The sequence below is a fragment of the Enoplosus armatus genome, chromosome 22 (assembly GCF_043641665.1).
Source record: "Enoplosus armatus isolate fEnoArm2 chromosome 22, fEnoArm2.hap1, whole genome shotgun sequence".
Taxonomy (NCBI): Eukaryota; Metazoa; Chordata; class Actinopteri; order Centrarchiformes; family Enoplosidae; genus Enoplosus; species Enoplosus armatus.
The window spans coordinates 6,728,293-6,752,050 of NC_092201.1; the positions used below are offsets into that span (position 1 = coordinate 6,728,293).

The following is a 23,758-nucleotide window of genomic DNA, read 5'->3' on the forward strand; positions in this document are numbered from 1 at the left end:
CTGAACTATGATGGGGTAAGGATACCTGTGCAGTGCCATATCATGAGTAACAGTAATCACGACACAGCATGGGCTCAGAGTGGTGGCCTGATAAAGTGTAGGAGTTTTAAGGTTTGCTCAAACTGAAATAAGCACTAGTCACCTGCACTTCTTCATCTGACCCATCTCCCACTCCCATTTCTTTTTTGCAATATTTTAAACCAATCTGCCAACAAGTAAACATAGAAATAATGATGATGCAGACCACTTTGTAATCAAAGAGCATATTTAATGTTGTTAGGGTTCTCAGTGGAAATACACATGTTCAGCTGACAGCTACACACAGGTGTAGTGCTGCAACACCTGGGTTTGAACAAAGGAGATCTTTGGACATCTTTAAGCCTTGAAGAGGCAAAGAAAGACACAACAGAGAGAGGATAGATGGTTAAGAAAAGGCGCAAGAGGGAGAGCAAGGTAAAAAAGGTATGGTAAGAGAGGAAAGTGTGTGTGAGAGAAGGTGTGTGTAAGAGAGGTGCTTAAGTTGTGGTTGTGTTTTTAATAGGCTATAATCACAGCTGGCTATCAGTTAATGAAGTGAGCTGTTGTGGGAGGAAAAAACCTCAGGCTGGGACAGCACAATGTAGAGAAGAAAAGAGGGAAGCAAAGGAGGAAGAGGGAGCCCCATCTGGATTTTCAACCATGGGACCTGGTGACACTTAGGCCTACACGCTTTGCATCTGCTTGAACGCACACACCTCAAGCTTCCCCCCCCAAAAGTCTCACTCTCACAAATACACACCGCATCAAATACCACATTGAACACATGGCATTCTCAGTGCATGCACGCACTCACATGCACACAAATAAGAGGGGGAAACTCTGGCGCTAACAGTACTACACAAGCAGCTGCATAACAGGAGCCACTTTGAGCACGCAGGATTATCCGAATGTGCTCAACCCTGATAAGTGGCTTAATGCAACATTTCCACTGGACTTTTTTTCTGCTGAGGCTGAGACCCAGGCGCACAAGAAGCACTACTTATAAAGTTAGCCAAATCGAGCTTTTTGGGATTATGTCACCATGCAAGCACTGCCATTTCAATGAGGGTGGGGATATATATATATATATATATATAAATATGAGAGAGAGAGAGAGAGAGAGAGACGAGTGACAGAGTGAACGGAGGAAAAGGAAAATGCCTCAGTGCACATTTAGCTAACCTTAAAAGGGATAGTTCACAAGATTTAAAAAAAAAAAAATTTTTTTTAGGTAGAACGATAACGACATGTCTTGTACCGTAACTAATCTAAACTAACTAACTAAATTAACTAAACACTTTAATCACTCCAAGTAATAATTAAACTAAATTCTTACGTCTCACTTTGCTTTCGGCTGGAAAAATTTATAATAATTGATAGAAAAGAGTTTGTCAACATGAAATTGATCAAGGATGTATGGTTGTTTGAGTTGATGCTGTGATCAAGATTGTGTCGCCACCTTTAGCTGTTAAGTCCTCTTTCAAAGACTAGACCAGGTATTGCACCAGTTCCTTTCTGCGTCTGAGAGCTATCAAATATAGACTCCGCTTGGCCAAAAAAAGAAAGCAGTCTTTTGAATATGGATATTAGATATGCTTTATAAAAGATCAAAAGCACCACGCTCTCCTTATAGAAATGAGGAATAGGAGGTTTAATAGAAAAAAAGCATTTAATGTAGCTTTATTCTCCTAAAGCGGAGCGGTGGCATTAGGGCTTTGAGCTTTTGCTCTGCACACTGAGACTCGTAGTTAATGCTTAGTCACGTCCTAGGAGGTTTAGTCAGGGGAAAATCTGCTTGTTTCCCAGTTCATGCAATGTATTGCACTCTTAGCAGTCTCTGAGCTTTGAAAGGGAATGTTGTCAAGGGGAATACCTGTAGGTCTGATAACTCAACCTTGTGACTTGACGGGACGATTAGCTTTAGTCAAGTCCAGTTTGAGCTAGATGATGCAAAGATACATATTCTGATGATCTACGATCTATGATCAGTAGATGTGCAGCTTCACCTCTGTAGGTGATTCAAGTTTTCTTCCCCTTCTTCTTTTCAGGGAAGACCCAGACCAGACAGAGTATTCCCCTTTAAATCCACCGGGTCAAGGCCCAATTACCCCGCTGTTGAGGTAAAATCTTTGTCGGAGAGGAAAAATAAAAAATAAAAGTGGAGCTCTCTGGAGCAGAATTTCAGGGAAAGCAGTGGTCTTGGAGTTTTCTACTAATGCTTACTGCTCCAAATATGTCTCTATAGAGCTTAGTGTTCAGAGACAGGATGACAGTAAGTGGGTCGACTAAACTCCTCTCCTTGTTGGGGTGCAACATGCATCTGTGCACCTACCTGCATCCAGCTTGACAACTCAAGTAGGCCAAGGTAGCATGGATCAACACTAAAGCCTTGAGGGTTAAGTATTGTGCTCGCAAATAAACATTCACCCACAGAGAGCCTGTGATCAGTTCATCCAAACTAATTCTTTCTTGTTGCCACGGCAGCTGAAGGGTGATGCTTGTACCTTCAAAAACCTCAGGTTTTTTTTAGGACTTCTAATTATTTAAAAAATATATATGATACACTGTGACAGAGGGTTTAATTCAGAGCTTTACCCTTGTGTCTTAGCAACAATAAAGGAATGGGAGGGAAGCAACGTTCCAGAGCTCTTCCGTTATTGATTTTGCAGACTGAGGAAGGAGGAGGCTGTACTGCTGGCAAATGGGCAAGAGCTCCCCACTTAAACCTAACTCACTTCTAAGAGCCTATAAGCACACACTTGGGAGACCCAACTTCAATACTAATCAAATGTAGAGGAATACAGTGTAGTATAATAAATACATACAGATATACCACTGGAGGCGGCAACACACATGACAGAGAAGGAAGTGTGAGGTCAGATCTAGGCAGATCTTAGGAGAAGCGCCAAGTTGAGAGATTTAAAATGGAAGTCACGGGATAACATTGGAGCGAGAGAGCGTAGATGGTAATTGGCCTTGGGTATGGACTGTACTTTGGAGGTTTGCTTGCTTTTCACATATTACAACACTGATTAGGTGGTCAAGGTTCCATTTGCATTCACACTACTTTGCAAGTGGACAAACAGATCCCTGATGACCACCTCCTCCAACTGCAGCCTCAGTGTCTCTCATCTCTCAGCAAGTCATGGAGTGCACTCCCACCTCAAATCTAGAGCTGTCCACATGTGATTGGATCGTCCGGGATGCATTTTAATGCAGACTGTAAAACCAGGGCCACTGATGCACTCCTTTTGACACTTACACAATCATGCATACTCTCCTCTCCGATAAACACTAAACACAACAATTTGAGTCTTTTATTGGTGACTTCGAAACACCCCAGAGTGTAAGAAGCAATACTGTTTAGATCTTGTGCGTGCTGAGGACAATTATAATATATAAAACATGTTAAGGTATGGAGTAGACATGTTGCACGTCATAATGTGTGCATGATTATTATGTACTGAATTATTTTCCATTATTATTGTTTGGGTTTCATGTCATTTGTGCTAGACGGGTATAGGCTTGCATGTGTGTATACATGTATGTGTCTGACTCTAAATGACCGTATATATGTATTATGACTTCATCTAGATGCATGTGGGCACACCACACACACAAGTCACTGTTTTAATGTGGACATGTAATTCTACAAACAAGCCCAGAATGGTATTTTACACTCATTATGTCTTGATATGAGGCTTGATGTTAGAAAGCTGAGCTACACACAAATGTTATCATCATGCAAATGGCATATTTTGTACAGTATTTACACCTTGACAAGGCTATATAGTCACCCTATTCTCACACACACACACACACACACACACACACACACAGACATTATCCCTAAACACAAACACCACAAATAAACAGCAAAATCATTATTCTCGCTTCACTCGTCAAAAGCCAGCTTACAGCTGAATTTTCTGTCATTAAAAAAACATTAATGAGGATGATTAAAATGCCTGTGATGAGAGGCTGGGACAGGGACATGAATCTCACTCCTGTACTGAATGCCAAAAGGAACTCTCTTGGCTTTTGGCTTTGAGTGGGTGCATGTTTTTGTGTTCATCAGGCTGTACTGCAAATGTTTTATTTAAACTCTGTACACTTATGAAAGTGTGTGAGACGGGAATGTTTGTTCCATCTATTGCCTGGGTGCTGTGGTTTGGACCCCTGATATCTGTTCATTTGTTTGGTACATACTCAGCCCAACAGAAATACATTTTAAAAAGCATACTGGTTGATTTGTGGAGGGCTAAGCTCCAAAATCTAATACATGGAAGCCAGCTGCAAAACAGCAATGAATTTATGAGATCATTTATGACTAGGGAAGTCAGTATGATTGTGCATAAACGCACCCTTTTGACTTTTCCATCAATCTGTACTTACAACTACGTTTCCACGTAGATTTTTTCAATAAAGGTTTCCCCATTATAATATGGTCTGACAAGAGTTAGCAATTTCGAAAATCATAAACCATCATTCAACTCAGGCAGTGGACAACAGCCCTGGGCGTGCCTGTGAGCAACAGCCGCCATTCTCTCCCTGTGCCATTACTGCCACTGGAGGCGGCAAAATTGCCACTGTAAGGACAACAACATCAACGTAGCTGACATTTTTCTGATTTACTGAGGGGACCCTGGTGTAAAAACAACCTACTGTGTGTGCTGAAATCTTTGAACGTTGATATGCAAGGCAAAGTTTGCTGCATTTAAAACTGGACAGAGCTGCTAACAACTCACTACTCACTTGTAATAGTTGTACCCAAACACTGAACCTATTTAAGTCAATTGTGTTTTTTTCTCTCTCTTAGACGCATACAACCAATCTCAATTCATAGTGCATCTATTCAAATTTAACACAAAAAAGGCAGATGTTCAAGTGGTGGTGTGTGTCTCCAGTGCTCCCTAGCTCAGTGCTGGGTTCTGCTAGGTCAGATGTGTGTAAATCATAGCAGCCCCCAAGGTGTACAGACACGGTAGATCAATAGACGCAAGAGGGTGAAATCAACACTGCTTGTTTAAAGGGTGCGTCCGGGCCAATACTAAGCCCCAGGGCATCTACTGAGAGTACTTGGTATTCAAACCAAGAGAGGGAGAGAAATAAATATCTAGCTTAGGGCTTCAGAAATGTGTGTTTGGCTACCGGTGAGGGGGGAAAGGGTGTTGTAGCATATGTACAGCCACTGGGGGAATCTCTGTTTAGAGCTATTGTTTAATTAATTAAAAGCTGATTAGCAGCAAACAAGTTACATACTGGCATACACACACAGAGCCAAAGATCGATTGGGAGGTTTCAATGTCCGTCACTGGTTCTTACCTTTTTACCAATGAGCTTCTTCCTGAGGAACTCACGGGCCTCAAACATGTAGGGGATGTCGTAGAGAGGACGGAAACGTTTGTCTTTGTCCTTGTTCTTCTCCTGAATAGAGAAGGAGGAAGGATGGAGGAGAAATTACGGAGAAGGGTCAGGAAGAGGATGTGGAGAGGGAGAAGGGAGAAGAAAAAATGAAAAGAAAAAGTTATTCACACTGCACTTTCAAAGCTGCATGGATTAACATATCTGCAGCAGATGCAAACTTCTGAGAAACATGCACACACAAAAACAAACCTCCAGCTCACACATACAGACATAAACGCAGACACACAGATTCACACACAGTCAGCTTGTTTGTTCCCTCTTTCCCCTCAACTTCAGTCCTGCGACAGGGAGGCTCTGGACTCTGAACTCACTATGAAATATTTTAGTGTAAACAGCAGCATTTCATACACGCACAGTCACGCACACACCTTCCTCAAACACAAACATGTCTCTGGCTGTCAATACTGACACGCTGCACCAAAAAAAAAAAAAAAACATATCAAATCGAGTACAAAGTTACCAAGGACATGGAGGCAAACAGCCAAGGCAATGATACTTTGTGTTAAACAGATGCACAAAGGCGAGCTAACACTGCGTGCATACACAGATGTAGCCGCACATACACTCACACAGTTGCACACAAAAACTTCCCTCAATACGCTCACCCACTCTCTGACAGGAGCACGCCACAAATAGAACCTATTTGCATTTTCAAAAGGAGGCTGAGGTTTTGTGTTGCTCCCAGTCTGAAGAGACAAACACACACACACACACACACACACGTAGTATACACACACAGTGACAGGTGCCGTTTTTGTAGGGGCGGGATAAAAAAAAATAATACAGCAAATGACAATGACGCAGTGGGAAAATAAACGACAGGCACTAACAGGAGGAATAAGGCTATGAATGACAATACCAGTGTGCTCGGCACCCCTGCCCCTCCCACACTCTTCTATGAACGCCATCATTATCTGTCACACAAACAGAAGTAACACTCGTCCAAATGAACACATAGCGTTGGATTAATTCCTCATTTCCTCTTCTCTTCAATGGTTTTCATTCATTTTTAATGCCTCTCCAGTTGTTCGGAGCTGCCAGGTGTGGCACACAGCTGGGCAGATGGATGTGGAGAGAACACATGGGGAGCAAAGGGTGTGTGAGCATAGGTTTGTATGTTCGAGCATGTGCTTATAGATCCATTAAGGTCTTTAACATAAATCCTGTGGAGACAAACTCCAATGGTGTCAAAAAGAAAAGTCCTACACCAAGCAATGTTTCAGCGACGACAATGTTTCCTCCCTAAACACTTAATATTTTGAGCAAGTCTCAACGTGACTGCACAGAGGGCCTGTTGGATCGGCCCCAGTAAAGGCGCTCTGGAAACTGCCAAATCTATCAGCCAACAGAGTTCCTTTAACCTTGGCAGGAATGTAATAACCTTTGAGTTTAATAGCTTTCTATCTTTCTTTTCTTACTCCCTCGCTCCCATCCCTCTCCACTTTCACTAGCGGAGTCAGCACAGCATGGAACCTCGGAGGTGAGTTAATCTCACACATGGCCAGTGGAAATCCCCACCGCTCAGCCAAGAGCCGATGTCCTCCATTTTGTGTCAGTCGGGGCTTATTGTCAGGGTCTTTCATCCCTACCAAGTCAGTTGCGGTGGGATGATGGGGCCTTTTAGGAGCACTGCCAGCTAGAAATCCTCCATTTTGTACCTGAGCTGTGGACTTAGCTGTCCACTGCTGGGGAGGAGGATAACTTTTACCAAGCTGACTTTGGTGAATTCTTTCTTAATGATATACATTAAGACAATTCCCAGATACTGAATGATGGTGTTTTCATCCTGAGGGGCTTTCACACACAGCCTATTCATAGTACTCCATTTTGAAGGCCATTAGGATTCTGACAGACACAGGTCAAAACCGTAGGATAACGTACAGGGAAAAGTAAAGAATGAACCTAAGAGTAGAGGGAAAGACAAAAAAAGGAAAAAATCATGTCTAACTAATAAGCTGTTTCACGGTGGAAGGGGAGCCATGCCACTGAGGGCGAAGAGTGTAAATGTCAGCACTCTATGCCAATTAGGCGCAAGGAGTGGAGAAGCAGACAAGGAGGACAAAAGGTACTACTCCTCCATCTTTTAGAAAGTCTATGGGGAATGGAACAAGACTGGAAGACAACAAGGTGAAAGAGTCAGAAAACAAGAAAATGAGACGATGAGAGGAAATGTTACAACTAAAAACATAGGCAGACCTAGAAATCAATGATGCCAATTGATTGCAACAACCGCCTAATATTTCACAATGTGCCTGGTCTGCTTTGTGTTCACACTACAAAGGGGTCCACATCAGTTGCCGTGCTATTCAAGGGGACATTAAGCATTCCCTGACAGCCAAGTGCAATTCAAACAGTTTGAAAATAAATGTGCCTCCCTGCCAATCAAACAAAACAAACACAAGGCTGTTCCACCATGATTAGTATGTGAAAACGTAGACCGTGTCCATTTTAATTATTTCACTATGGAGCCGATTTCAACTTCAGTCTCCAGACAGAGATAAACCGACAACATTAGCATCATTAAATTACTCAGACAAGACAAACTCTGTGTACACCATCCTTAAACTGTTTTGCAGTTGCAGGAAGGTTACAGAAAGAGGAGAGAGTCACTGTTATGTCTCAAGCGTGACCCAATAACAACAGTTTGCTCTCACTATCCTCAGGGGGAGTTCTGTTCTATTTGGGGTAAATTCCCTTCGTTCCAAATTACCGGCTAAAGCTCAGGAATCATCTTTGACTATTGCAGAGGCATGACGCTAGCTGGATTGTACAGTGTCGCAGGGCTGCAGGGGCCGGGCTGCAAATGCGTGGATGCTACTGCTGGAAGCATTTGCAGCTTCTGGATCTTCAAGGGTGAAATCCTGACTCAGGAGCACGTCATGGTTTCTGATGTGTGGTGTTGGGGGAGCGTACAGTATTAGACCTTAGTTTTGCAATTAACTTATTGAGAAGAGTGTGTTGTTTTGTATGTAGCCTATATTTTGAGAGAAACACACTACTGTGTGCGTGTATCCAAGTCGAAACTGACATTATTTGTTGATTACGCAGAGCACCAGTAGCCTCAGACAAAGCATCAACATTTACTATTGCATGCCTAAAAACATTAGTCATTCGTGCATGCATAAACATTACATTGCTGTAGAAGGTTGGGGTGGAGAGAGTGAGACAATGCAAGAGAGAGAAAGAAAGAACAGGGAGAGAGAAGGCATACACTTCCTGAAGCAAGAGCATGAAGGATATAGCTGGTTATGGGACGACAATACAAAATCTAATATATCTAATCTAATAATCATACATTCACAGCATTATTTCTCATACACCAGAATACAAATAAGTCATTACTGACTTGAACTGATGCCACAATACACTCAAGAGAGAACCTGGATTTCAGAATGAGATTACCTGTAGCATCACAACCACAAACAGCCACTCAATTCATGATTAGCGGCTACCAGACTGGTGCAGGTAAATTAACTGGGACAGCTGCGACAGGTTGCAGCCCATGTTCTGGCTGTGCACTCATTAATAAGGATGTTATACAAAAAAGTGTGTGGTAAACCATGGGAGCTGTTTTTAATTTTTGGGGCAGACAGACGGTCAGACTGGCCCTGCAGACACACACAGTGATGCAGTGTTAGACTAACTGCAGTGCTGCCTGCTAAAAAATATCTAATATTGCTGAATACATTTAACTATTGAAAGCACAGAGCAAATTTGCACAGCTTACACTGGATAATATTGAACATTTCATTGCATCCAACTCGAACACAAAGCCTTACATATAAATGGCCTGTATCAAAACAAATTCTGTTCAAAAAAAGATTTCAGGTGGTGTGTACTTTGTTACTTTTGAGAGATGTAAGCAACAGTATCGTCAAGAGGACTGTCACATTATCTTGTAATGCAGCCCTTTGTATTTTCATTCCCTTGCACTCAAACACAAGCAAGTCAAATCCTTGCTTTTTCAACAGTGTCAGCCAAATGGGGCCAAAAATATTCATCCAGTAGTGAAGAGGGATACTGGCTACCAATCTGCCTCGCCTAGCCAATAGTTCACAAGTAAATCACGAGGTGGGCGACCCTCCTCCCTTGTCATCGTCCTCCCAAACTTGAGGTCAAAGCATGTCATGCCAGGCTAGGGGCATGCTGAGGGCACACACATGGCCAGACATAAGATTTGGAGGATGGGGATGGAAGTGAGGAGGGAGGGAGGGAAGAGACAAAAACAAAGAGGAGCGCAAGAAAAGAGAAGCAAGCCACAGTTCCAAATAGAGAGTAAGGAGCAGATGGGTCTGTCTGATTAAAGACTAGGCTATCGTAAAACTGCATCCTTTCAAACTTTTGTAAATTTTGGGTGAAAAACAAACAAGGAGCATCAAACTTCAAGAATTATATTCCAACAGTGACATCTGCATAATGAAAGTGGCCCGATTCTGTTCTGAAAAGCCACGGAAAATTAACACCTTTACCTTACTGTGTTACACAAACTTGAGAACCAAAATTCTATTAATACAATGCCCAAGCCTCCTTCCAATTTATGTCTTTCACATTGCTGTTTTGTTACTCGTTTGTTAGCCATCATCTTCTTACCCGTCTGTTTGTCTTTTGGTCCCACATGTTATTGTTTTTTTTGCTTAGTATGGTGTCTGTTTGACAGCATTTTGATGTCAATTTCTTTATCGCTTTTCATTTGAGCATAACGCCCTCCACTACAGTTGATAATCAAATGTCTAGCTGCAACAGCATTACAACACATTTTCTATTTCCATATTCTACCACCTTTTTTAAGACCTTGATGTCTTGACTGGAATTGTAGATGTGAAATAGAATTCATTATCATGTGCAGACACTAGTAACAAAACCAAACTACCGTATAACAATTGATAAAATAACAATATGTGAAACAACGGCAGCTGTGCAACAACAAAAAAAAATGTAGTCGTCTGTTTTGTGACAAGCCTTCCAGACTTATCTACACATTCTGATGTACATCACATAGTTATGAAGATTTGGAAATTGTCGCATTCTGCCCACATACTTTGCCAGACTTTTCAGACCTGTGCTGAAACTGCAGTATTTACAGAAATGCTAATCAATGTGCAGTGTTCCAGTATAAAAATAAACCTAATATCATGAAAGTAAAAATAAGATGGAGACAGAAGAGAAGAGAGAGGGGGGTGAAAGAGGCAGAGAGATAGACAGATGGTTTATGGGAGACAGCAGCAGACAGGACAGAGAAAGATGTATTGTGAGACTAAATCATCTACAAAGCCAACACACACAGAGGTGGACTCTAGAGAGGTTAGACGAGTAGGCAGGGCTGTATGGAGTAGCGTGGGCATTAGCCATAGTCATTGTGTTGCCTTATATAAGGACAGCGAGTTGACCTCTCTATGTGCTCCATCAGCGCTGTCCTTAACCCTACTTAAACCATATAAGCACACAGAAACATTACAATGCATGAAGAGACGCATAGAAACACTCGAGACTAAATGCATGTGCATCGTCAAAGCAGATACACACAAACAGATCCAAAACTCGGTGAGTGTGAGTGAGGGGGTGTAACAGTGAGTCACTGAGTAGCATAGACATCTCTCCCCACTCGTGTTTACGCTGGGCTTGTCTTGCTGCACACGAGAGAGAAAACGAAGAAAGAAAGAAAAAGGGGGGGAGTAGAGAAAGAGAAGAAAAAGCTGACTCCAACTCCTAAGCTCAAAATAACTCACATCTGAAAATATGCCACAGCAGTGACACTGGGGAGAGGAAACCCAAAATGAGAGAAAAAGGAGGGAGAGGAGAGAAGTGAGGAAGTTCGTGTCCTATGTTTTACTGCAGCCAGACACCATTGGTCCACCTATCTGTCAGTCTGAGCACAATTAGTATTGTCATGAGAGTGGAGGGGGTTGTGTGTGGTGTTAGGAGACTAAAGAGAACCAGAGGAGATGAGAGGAGAAGGAGAGGGGCTTGGCAGGAACAGTCACAGTTCATCAGTGCACTGGTACATCGCATCTGGTCTTGTTATAGACGAGACCCCCCCCCCCCCTCAACAGTACACACACCCAGACGCACCCTCACACAGACATAAATGGCCTTGCTTGCAGAATGCATAGTCAAACAGTGCACAAACACATCTAGACAGACAGAGAGATAATAATAATGACAACTGGCACAAGAAAATCCCTACAGACCTCTAGAGAATGCAACACACACACACACAAATTTCTGAGTTTATTTCTCTGGAGATTTCCTGGGAGGTTCATAGATAGGCTACAGTGCAAACATGCATATATCTGGAGTGTCTCTATATACACACACACACACACAGCACATGTCTGTAATCCATGTTTGTGCACAAGTCGACGCCAATTTCCAAGATGTTTCCTGACACAGGCTAATGCAGCTTAACCAAGCGTGTGTGTGTGTGTGAGAGTGAGAGAGAGAGTGAGAGAGAGAGAGAGTGAGAGAGAGAGAGAGTGAGAGAGAGAGAGCGAGAGCGAGAGAGAGCGAGAGAGAGAGAGAGCGAGAGAGCGAGAGAGCGAGAGAGCGAGAGAGAGAGAGAGAGAGAGAGAGAGGGAGAGTGAGAGAGAGAGAGAGAGAGAGAGAGAGAGAGAGTTGTGCTGCAAACCGTGACGATGTCTTTGTGTTTGTCTGCTGCACTGTAAGCAAGAAGCCAGCTCACTCGTGACAGTGTTAGCCAACATGATGTCAGTGTATGTAGAGCTTCTGGCTGAGAGATACCTGCTGCGACCTCTCACTCACTTGACCTAAAGGTAGAAATCCCTGCTGCTTACAATCTCACAAAAATCAGGCCTTTTGAAGTTTGCGCATGCTATCACTGCATGTATGCTTCTTACATGAGCACCAACACACTTTGTATTTCGGCAAGGTGGAGAAATAAATCCTACCCACAGCTGTTAGCCATGGCTGGCAAGAGTTTCTTCCTTACAAATACTTTGGCAGATGAACACCAATATTTGGAGGTGCTAAATGATACATTTCAAAATGATTCAAGCAACACTAATGAACAGATTATAATGTCCAGAATGGCTTCCAATAACACAATATGAACTACAATATCTGCATCTGTAAAAGAGTGTAGACAAGGCATGAAATGAAGTTCCCCTTCTCACCTAGTGTAACAGCTCACTAAAGCCCAGCTGGCAAGTGAGATTGGACATACAATTCTCAATTCTGTGCATGAATATTAAAAAAAAACATTCAGTTAAGATATCACAGAAATGTCAGTGCTTCTCTGCCAGTTGCCTTTATTCTACCTTACAGTCCAAGGGCTCATCACAGCCTCATCACAACTCTGCATTGCTACCATAGCGACAACACTCAGAGCTGAGCCAAGAGCATTACAGACAAGCAGGCAGGCAGCTCTTAAGCTCACAGACAGAAATAACTGGCTAACAAACCAAACCACCACCTCCAAACTCCAGCACGGTCACAAACTGCTATAGGAAGCACTGGCTATGACATGACTCTGATTGCCCTACATGTTTTCATTGAAATGATAGAGGCATACTTTCTGTTGTGTCTTATGCTTTTGTTCCTTAACTTGTTTATAATGTAAATTATGTATTTGTGAAATAGTCACATCAACAGCTAGTAACACTTAAAAAATGTCACTTACGCAAGTCAATTTGAACATGATCTTCCTTGTTCAAGATGGACATTACATCATTACAGGGCTCGTAATATTTTATCCAGGCTACTACAAATTTCAGTCTACTAGCCCAGTGAGCTAGTACCCAGACAGACTGATTTTGATGAATATGCAAATTATTTACATGAAAAATCAGACACACAACCACACAAGAGCAATTAAATATGCATGAAGTGCAATACAAAACTGTGCTGTTATAACACCAATACAATACACACAAACGTTCACATCTGGGCTCACACTCCCAGGCTCCCTGTAACATACGACAGTCTAATGAAGCACAAAACACATACTGTTGAAGCATCTGGTGCAGGCAAAGACAGAGCGACAGACAGGCACTAAAAGACAGAGAGAGGCGGAAAAATAAGGAGGAGAGAGACAAAGACAAGATTGGAAAATTAAAAAGGGACAAACGGCGGAAAGGAAGCAGGAAAAAGTGGGAAAGTCAGGAAAAGTAATGTGAGAGACGGAAATAATCTACAAAAGTTGGGAGCTACAGCTATGTAATGCAAGGAACAAGAGAAAGGGCAGGGAGACAAAATGGAGAGAGTTTTTGCCCACAAGCCTGTAACAACCACAGAGAGCTAAGGAGAATAAACACACACGAAGGGCAACGGTGCAGGTCAACAATCTGACCACAGTGTGCACACCCGGAGGGAGAGGACAGCAGGAGAAAGTGACTGTGGAGGAGAAGGCAGAGGAGGAGAGAACAGAAGGAAGGAGGGAGGCAGAGAGAGAGATACAAAGCAGCCTCTTAATGATGCGAGGCACTAACGACACCAGGGGAGAGAGGGAGACGCTGGAGAATAAAAACTAGACAACAATAAAGAGGAAAAGATAGGACAGAATAACCCATAAAATGAAAAAACATTAGACAGTGAGTCAATAAAAACAATCAAAACAGAAAAAGTAAAGGGCTATTGCAGACATTCTGCAATCTGACTTTTACAGCTGTTTTCTAGACAGAAGCACCCTGTATGTCTAATACCTCTTTGAACAGGAAAATGTGAGACATGACTTGCTGATAAATGGATATTACAGTAAACAGTGTGTCGAATAGAGGACTGGTTGTCAAACAGCCTAAGACACGTTAAACAAAGGAAGTGAAGGGTTTCATTGGAAATATGGAACTCTCCCTCTGACAAAAAGAGAAAATCACAACTGTTGTGACACTAAAAGTTTCTAATTAATGAGAGTGACACTTTCAGACATCTTGAGCCCATTATTTACAAAATAATAGCCTTTTAGAAGACTCAGACAGCAAGGGTAATTGAGAAATAAAAACTGATCACTCCTTTTCTATAATAAATGCATTGTGTTGAAATGATATCCTTTGGAAGCAAGGCAAGTTTCAATTATATAGTGATGAAAATGGCTTCATTTCAACCAATAAGTTCCTTGATAATCAGTTGGGGGGTGAGGAGGTTGAGCCATGTGGATAAATAAACGTCTTCCCTGTTGCGACTAGGTATTTGTGTAAGCATGGATATGTGTAGGTTTAAGTTTTCACAGTCTTGAAGTGATTCTGAGGAAAATGGGGGAGTGAGGAGGGGAGAGAAAAACATCGCTCTGCCTCACTCTCTGCAGTGCTGCAACCACTGGGTGTGTGCAAGGGTCTCACTGTGTATGCATGTGCCCCAACTGCAGGGGCGCCACCAAGTGGTCACAATTATTCCCACAGTCGTTTAGAGAGAGACGAGACTAATGTGTAAGGGAAGAGACGAGGGCAAGAGAGAAAGAAAAAGAGAGAGCTGGATAAATATTCAGGAATGTGTGGGGGGAGATATAAACAGATTGTGTTTGACTTCGAATGAAAATAAACCAACTCTGTCAAGACATCCGAGACAGCAGTGACACAAGTCGTCTCTGTGGAGCTTCTAATTAATTGGCTGACCATGCAAGACCACAAGCTCTCCCACATACAAACACATCCAATCACTTATTCACACACAAGTAGCCACTCGCTATGTGCAAAGCTGTGTACACACATACAAGCAGACAGACAGACACACAGGTTTGTTTGTACCTCTCCCTCAATTCTGGGGGGCCGAATGCTAGACAGGTGGATGGTCTTGTTTTCTCCAGAGTTGAGCTTAACCACCATGGCATCAGCGTTGACCACCTGCATCACCTAGAGGGACAGAAGAGGAGGACAAAAACCGCTGGGTAAACATAAAGCAGCACAAAGACGACAAGAAACTCAATAAGAAGTTAATTTAAGGGTCCAAAAAACATGTAAATCCTTTAGGAAATAACTAAAGAAAAAAAAAAATCACACCCTTGCAAGATGGAAGTGTGTTGGAGCAAAAAGACTGGCATTGCATTTTGGTGAGTGAGTAGATAGACGGAAAGAAAGATAGGAAGTGAAGGAGCAGGTAAAGGATAAATGGAGAGGAAGAGATCTATTCAAAGGCGGAAGGGGAGTGACAGTGCAGATCGTGTGCTGTCACGAGCAGAAGGCACTGAGAGCGAGGTAAGAAAGAGTGATCCTTGAGTGACTGAGTAAGTAAGCGAGCCAAGTCGTCCCAGCAGGCCGGTGAGCTTTGGAGGACAGAGCGAGGACGTTTTGCTATCTGGGGGATTGGCACCAGGGGGGGAGGGAGGAAGGAAGGAAGAGGGAGACGGAGAACAAGAGAAAGAGCTTTAAAACACAAACATCCTGTTAAAGATAGACTGGTAGAGCATTAAACAGCCCTCTGCCCAACAACTGGCTGGCAGCATTTTGTTCTGGAGACCTTTACAAGTGTAACTAAAGACACAGACTAATTTATGTTTGGCATTTAAATGTTATTTCTGTGCACCAAACGTAGCAACCACAATTTATAGCAGATACAGTTCAGAAGAATATATGTATAAATGTTAAAACAGTGACAAAAGCACTCGGAACTGGATATGGGGATCTGGAAACTACAATCCTTGTCCCCAAAGTATACAAATCTCAAAGGAATTTATACTCATCTCAAGTCATGAATAATAATAGTGTGTGGAAAAAATATAACCCAGTCTAGGTATGCGCCTTTCTATGTGCCTGTGCCTTCCCAAGTAAGAAGACAGATTGGGGGTATAATGTGACTGAGATGGAGGAGGCATCCAAACCCCTTTAAGTAGGCCGCTTGCAAGAGACTGAGAAATCAATCGCCCTACACATGTTGCCACCCACACATGCATTAAATGGCCTCATCATCACTCAAACTGTGGTTCACATGTAGGCTGTGCTCAAGCTAAAGTCCTAACAGTGATGAAATGCAGGTCTGAGCCATGTTTCAAGCACAATTTGGACCGAGTGGGTGTTTGTGTGGCTGACTGTGTGGTAGAAAAACAAAACAACCAAAAATCCTTTTGAGTTATTTAGATGGAGTTGAACATTTTTAGCATGTATGGCAGACACAAATCCAGGTGTATTAGGCTCTTTGGGAGATTTATTATTCCATGAAAACAAATCAGCCATTGCATTTGCCACCAGAGAACAGAAATTAGACCAGCCCACATGCTAAATAGGCTGCCCACAACAGCAGCCAAAATACATCATATACTAATCACTGAGCTGAGTGGGAGAGATACAGAGACATAGGGAGCAGAAGGGAGAGAGACAGAGAGGGGGAGAGGTGTAATGAGTAAGTGCAAGAGGGAGCATGCATGCACACGGCGACATACACACATGCACGCACACCAGCCTACACAAATTCACACTGTAACAAGGTCATTTTGTGGCCTGCCCAAGTAAATAAAGTGCAAGAGAGAGAATGTGGCAGGAGCAGAAGAAAATGGCTCAGCATTTACTGGCTAATTATCAGCCGGAGGAGGCGAGACGAGAGAGGCGAAGGAGGACAGATCAACACACACCAACATAGAGGAACAGAAAGATGGAGCGAGCCAGGAAGACGGAGTGTAATCTCTCAGCAAATATCACAAGAAGAGAGACAGAGGAAAAGATGGAGAATGGACAGAAAAATAGAGCAAAAAGTCTTTGCAAAAGTAGCTGCCATGAGGGTCGAGTGAACAGGCAGAGAAGACAAATAGGCGGGCAGCATGACTCACTGGGCTAATCTGATACTCAAGAGGTGGGGATCTACTGCCACCCTCTGTCCATGGCTGACATGACATCTGCAGTGGCCAAGATCAGTCATAGCGAAAGGAGGATCTTGGCTACTGTCAGGGACTGTGTTGGTTGTCAGTTGAATCCATTAAGTTGGTTTTAACCACAGGGCCAAGGCTTAGCCAGGACTTGCTAATTACTCATGTCAGATCATCTCCCTCAAAAGCAACACCTATGGCAGTGTTTTCAGTCTTGCTGCCAGTGGAGATGATTTGTCACCCAAATTACATGGTTTCAAATAAACTAGTGGTGTTTTCGATGCCATGATAAACACCTTCAGCTGGCATGTTCCCCCTGGGTGCTGCTGAAAAGGTGGCTGATGAGTATGTAATGCTTAGGGAGGACATTATCCTGGGAGTGGTAAAAATAATCTAGAGCGACTTTTTGACCTAATGGCTTGACTGATTTTAACTGGGGCACAAACCAATATACCATTTTCTAATCATCTTCCCCAAAAGTGACATTGTAATTTCTTAAAGAAGCTGTCTGACCTTGTAACCATTCTGTCTGACGTATTTTAACTGGGACATACAGTATATTAACAGCCAAAAGAGGCCATCATGTCATCTCTTTCATTCTTAGCCAATGCTAAGGTCTATTATCCTCTCTATCTAACGAGACCTTCAATTGATCCTTTGCACCAGTACATTAAAGAGCATTTTTTATCCTGTAGCTTGTAGTTGAAGTGGCACCATGATAAAACTATCTTGTCAATGTATGAAAATGTATGTATGAAAAAACACATCTGTCTTTTAGAATGTCTGGAAAACTGTTTTGCTTATCTGACATCTGTATCGGCTTCACAAAAAACATCTACACTACTGCCAAACACATGGTTACTCTTTATATAATCCTCAGACATTACAAATGCAAATTTCCATATTAACTACCATATTCTCATGGATGTGGTTGACCTGAAAGAAACAGTGGTAGTGTTCCTGACAAGCTTGTGATGAGAGGCTGGTAAAGGGGTTTACACCACGTCACCTTTTATCCATCACCTCGCAGGTCGGTGGTTGCCCAGGGGAGCGGAGGGGAAGGGAAAGGAAAGGAGGGGAGAGGAAGACTATTGGGACATGGCCTACATCCACTTCTCTAGTCCCAGTAGAGGTGGGAGGAGAGAGGCGAGACAGCCAAAAAGGAAGATGCGTCAGCAGGATTGACTTGTGGGGATTGGACCTGCTCTGCCTCTCCACTCTATCCATCACTCACATAATAAGAAGTGAAAAGTAGAGTGGACGAGAAGAGGGTAGGAGTGAATGATGATGGGATTGATGGATAGATGTGTCCCTGGGAGAGTCAGTGCATTGCAGTATTAGGTGCCGACAAATGTCACAGGGACAAGTATGGAGGGGCAATGACAGGCCTGAGTAACCTTAGCCTGTCCAATATGTACTTAGTTTTAAAACGGCTCAAGCAGTTGCAGGGTCAGCATGATGTTTCCCATCACAACTCCCTGCCACTTTTAACAACACGTTTTTGCAGTCAGATGCTATTTTAGAGGCTTTAGAATCTATCACAAACTTCTAAAGCTATCTTAGATCATATTTGTTGTCTAGAAAATGGTTCCATTTTAACCACATAAACTACATAAGGCGGTAATCTGGAGAAGTCTTTTGCCCAAGGCGTGGTATCCCAGGAGCTGCTGCTTTCTATTCCCTAAACAAACTGACTAACACAGCAGCAGCTGACATGGAGCAAACCTCCTCTGTGACTCTTTTGGGGGAGTGTGGTTGCAGGGGAAAGATGGCAGAAAAGAGTCCAAGAGAGATCAAAAAGTGCACAAAGGTTTAACTGGGGGCATCAGCAGTGCATTACTGTAGCAGTAAAAAAAACTGTGTCCTTTCATCCTTCTTCCCCTAAGTCTCCCTATACCTCTCTAAACAAACTCACACTTTCAATTTCTTATTCAACCATCTAACCCTCTCTTTCTGCCTCTTTTTCATACACCCTCCTGAACTCACCACCAAATGCTCCCTCCCCCCCGCCTACATCCAACCCTCTTTTATTGAGGGGGTTCAGAGAGATCCGAGTTCAGCTCACACTCATAATATAAATGTTTTATCCGTTCTCTAGCCTTTTCCCTCTGACTCAGGAAAAAATATACATAGACAGTTTCTTTTTGGGCCTTCTTTATGTGTGTGCAGTTTATCAAATTCATTCTGTAAGCAAATTGCCAAAGCTACACCTTTTATGTAACCCTCAGGCTGGCCATGAATTTTTCAGGGTCTGAAGGGAGCAAACACAGACAAAAGACAAAATTCAGAGGTATCAAACTTTTTTTTTTTTTTTTTTTTTTTTTATTCCTAGAGAAAAATATATCAACTGAAGGGGAGTGGAGTGCAACGCATCATCTAAAAGCACACAGAGGGGACCAGATTTAAAGCTGCTTTACTACGTTAAAGCTACAACTTGAGACACTATAATATGCCATTTCATAGTAAGAATGTATTACCAAAATGTATCGAGGAATCCATCTCACTTGATTTGAACTAATGTGAGTTGACAACTAGGAGGGAGTGCACTCCCTTGTACTTGATATTACGGACACTTCTTTTCTCCTGAGGCCCTGGCCAATAACCTCCTAAGCTAATATCTCTAGTTCTTGGCTTTTGGGGGTCGTTCTGTGCTGCTGCTACAGCACACGCCAGCGATTTGGCCCTAATTTGACTGGGGAGTGCTTCAAGGTTGCTGTTAAGCATTCCTCCCCGTACCTTCAGTGAAGGTATTTTTATTTTTTGTTTTTATTCGGGGGGGGGTGCAAATTTGAAAATAAGGTGTCAGGAGGATATAATTCGTTAAAAGCCTCAAAGTGGCTGAGCTTTTGCTGCAGTGCTGAGAGAAAATTGGAAATGCTGCAGTAGACATCATGTGGTAAAAGTAAGGGAAACGAGCGGCTTCCCCTTAGCACTGAAGCCAAGTCTTATTTATGGTGGATAATATCTGCATGTCATGTTGAAAGTTTGATACCTTACTTCTGCTTTTTCTCTGTAGTATAAAGAAAAGTGTGGAATTTTAATGGGAGCAATGGGAACAAAAAACATTATGTTAAGTGCCAGTTAGAGACACCTTTAACAATAGGACACAGCTTATAAAAGCCACTTCAAGACCTCACCTTGGCTACAAATTGCCTGTCCTTCTGGTCCAAGTTGGCTGTGGGTGCCACGTAGTCCTTCCAGATGCGGACCTTGCGCTCTTTAGCAGATCTGGCCAAGAACAAAATCACATCGTCATCATCAGTGAAAGTCCTCAACATCAGCCAGATATTAGGACATAAAGGGCTTAATCAAGTGACTAAAAATTATCCATTTGGCTGGAAAAAGCTACAAAAGCTCATTAAAGTGAGAACATTCGAACATGATTAGCCGATAGTCATAGCTGCAAGTATTGTAGAGAATGAATATCATCATATCATCACAGTGCCAGATTCATGTCAAGTGGGGGTAGCACACACTTGTACAATTATATTGAATACCTCATGAATCTGAATGTCTTTTCATAATTCATTATGTCAGTGATAAAACTTTCCTCTGTCAGCTGAGCAACAGCTAAATTTAATAATGTATGACATGACAGCTTGTCTGGCACCAAATAAAATGCTCAATGATATGTTTATTAGGAATCAACAACAATACTTAATAAACATCCTCAATTTTCATGTGTAGTTCTTAGTATCTTCAAGACCTGTGCACTATCCAACATACAAAATCCCATTCAACAAAAGTACTGTTTTCTGTGCGCCCACAGTTGCATACCGTTCAGCAGCTCTGAGTTTCTCAGCTCCCTGAGTGTAGACAGCCATGGACCAGTCCACACAGCGGGCAAAGCCTTCCCCCAGCAGCAGCTCTGTTATGTTGCCATTCTGACACGGAGGGAAACAGGGACAGTCAGAAGAACAATTAATGAGACGGAAAGCCTGAATTTTAATGACACTCTCACTGACTCCTGCGCCTTACCGGGTGAAGGATGGTGCCCAGTATGATCTGGTTGGGGCAGCTCTCCAGGATGATCTGAACGTCTCTCTGCAGAAGACGGGATTCAGTGAAGAATTTGGCCTCTGCTGCGAATGGCTCTGGTGTCTCTGTACCATCTGCTTCACGCTTGAATGTGGGACACTGGAGAGAAGGAAAACACACATTTACACAATAATACTCATGCCTCAATCATTGGGTATTTTGCAAGCATTGAAATGTGTTGAAATGTGTCCAATTTGATTGATTATATCTTCAATGTAAAAGCAGCACACATTTTGTCTACTGCAATTCCCAGTAGCCAACCAGTGCCTCTGGGAGTACTTTTGTGCACAGGCTCTTTTGATATAATCTGTTTTTTCTGTGTACTACTGTTATCCACTTTTAACCGACGTCACCTTGCTGTACATGCTATCTGTATTCTCCTTTGAGTGTAGCAAAACACCAGACAGATATAAACACAACAGGCGCGATGAGCAGACAAGCCTTAGAGCGAGACAAAGAACACCTTGAAATGGATGTAATATCTTCAAGTGGGAGATGAAAAGATTAGTTATCTTGAGTGGTCCATTGGCAAAGCTGGGCTTGGTGAAAGATTGATGGGGAAATTTAGTGGAGCGGATATGACACTGGTAGAACAAACAGAGACTTAGAGGAGTGACAAAAAAAAGCTGCTACTCTTTTAATGTCAACATTATGTGTGTATGTATTTTTCTTTTTTTTGTCAGTAAAGTGAAGAAAGACAGGTGTGGAGGAAACTTCTTCTTCTACATGTGGTAGGCCATATGTGCATTGTGAGTTTGTCGAAAATAATAAATGAGCTCAACAGTTCACATTTCACCACATCTGTAAGTGCAGCAAGTGAGTGGTGGTTACCTTAACTCCAGACAGCATGACAGTGACCAGGTAGTGGTCGGGGAGCAGCAAGGCACGAACAACACTGCCATCACGCACATGCTCGATGATGGCTGGGGGGAGGAAGGAGAACAGAATGTAGAAGCATTGGAGGGAGAGGAGTGTGTTGAATTACAATGACAATACAGACATCAACTTGGATTAGATTATCTTATTTGTGGGCAAAGCTGGACAAAGCTTATACTTTCCTTATGAGTACTATATTTCATATTGGCAAATGCAGGGTGAGGATTGAATGGTTATGGATCCAGGGTGAAACCCAATATCTGATTCGTTCAGGAAAGCTGCCCCAAGGTCAGTCGGGCCAGACCAATGAATATCTGAATTTATTTAATTTGTTTTAATCTTCCTTCATCCTGGGAAAATTGTCATGGCATCATTTTCAGCACGACACTCATTGAATTTAAACACTAACACCTGTGATCTGCCGAAAACAACCACAGTGTTTTACTGAGCAGGGACATTGAAATGTCTTACTAAAGGATCACTTTCTGGTACTTCTCAGAGAGGAGAAAATCATGACCTCCTTGGCAGACTGTGTATTCCACTTAAAGTGATACTACAACTAAAATCTTTATCAAACACTCACTACTGTAGGCTTAAAAGGTGGCTAGAAAAAGGTTTACCGCTTCCTTGCTCACAGCATAAAAAGGCTGTGGTCAGCTTGAATTAATTTTGGTTACAATTCATTTCAGTTTTCACAGTAGACTTCTGAATCTACTCCTGCAGCTTAAGCCACTATTCTGCAGTCAGTATGCAAAGTATGTTCAAAACTATTTAACCAAAATACAGCTAATACACTACTTCAGTGTTAAGCTATTGTCGTAAAACATTCTGACAGTGAGATGCAAGTAGTTAGCTATATTTCGCCAAAACAATAAAATGTATGGAACATAGCGAGTCTGAACAGTCATTGATCTCTGGGAAGAAGGAAACTACATATTTCTAGTGTTTGTTTTTACAGCCACCATTGAAGCCTTTCAAGTACTTGCTACTTGAATAGATTTTTGGTGGAGTATCACTTTAAAGTTTTGACTCTGCTATATGCAACATATCAAGGCTTGAGGTGTCAATTCATTCGGAAAGCTTTTGAGGTATTACATTGTATTTTCATTGTATCACATCACTCAACTGTTGCTCCTGACCTGATGCGAGTCACCTGTGTATAAGGCATCTCACACCTGAATGGTATTTTGACGATGTGTTCTCTCATTCTCTATATTCCTTCTTTTGGTGTATAACTGTGCATGTGCGAGTGTGTCAGCATAAGTAGATGAGAGAGAAATCTGTATTCCGGTTTTCATCCACAGCAACTCAAAGCACATATAAAGCGCTTCGGCTGGATTGTTGCCTCCAATTTTAGAAACAACCCTGTCTCTCATGAATGGCAAGAACAAGACATAAAGGACTGAAAAAGCCTTCCACTGTTCATTTTCCCATTCAATTAAAGGGTAGTGAAATGAGCTGAGCCTCTGTTAACAGCAGTCGGCTGGAAATGAATTGAGTGGCACATTACACCTCGGGTAGGGTCAGAGATGAGAGAGTGGAGGAATTAGCCAGTGAAGGGGGATAGAGTGTGTACCATTATATGCCCTGGAGTGGATTTTTACAATGAAATATGTTCAACCAAAATGGTTGATTTCTGACACAGCCTGTAAATGT

General features: G+C 42.4%; 1 protein-coding gene across 2 annotated transcripts in view; it reads right to left on the bottom strand.

Annotated features, from left to right (window-relative positions):
- The window catches only part of snd1 (staphylococcal nuclease and tudor domain containing 1), a 162,498-nt gene that overhangs the window by 129,648 nt on the left and 9,092 nt on the right, over window positions 1–23,758 (bottom strand). The window contains exons 6-11 of one of the 2 annotated variants that reach the window (XM_070928689.1): window positions 22,058–22,149; window positions 21,167–21,325; window positions 20,966–21,072; window positions 20,326–20,416; window positions 15,141–15,245; window positions 5,344–5,442 (exon numbers count right to left, since the gene is read on the bottom strand). In XM_070928689.1, coding sequence (XP_070784790.1) covers window positions 5,344–5,442; window positions 15,141–15,245; window positions 20,326–20,416; window positions 20,966–21,072; window positions 21,167–21,325; window positions 22,058–22,149 — 653 coding nt within the window. Of the gene's footprint in view, window positions 1–5,343; window positions 5,446–15,140; window positions 15,246–20,325; window positions 20,417–20,965; window positions 21,073–21,166; window positions 21,326–22,057; window positions 22,150–23,758 lie in introns of both variants that reach the window. The other variant, XM_070928688.1, reaches the window with a different exon arrangement.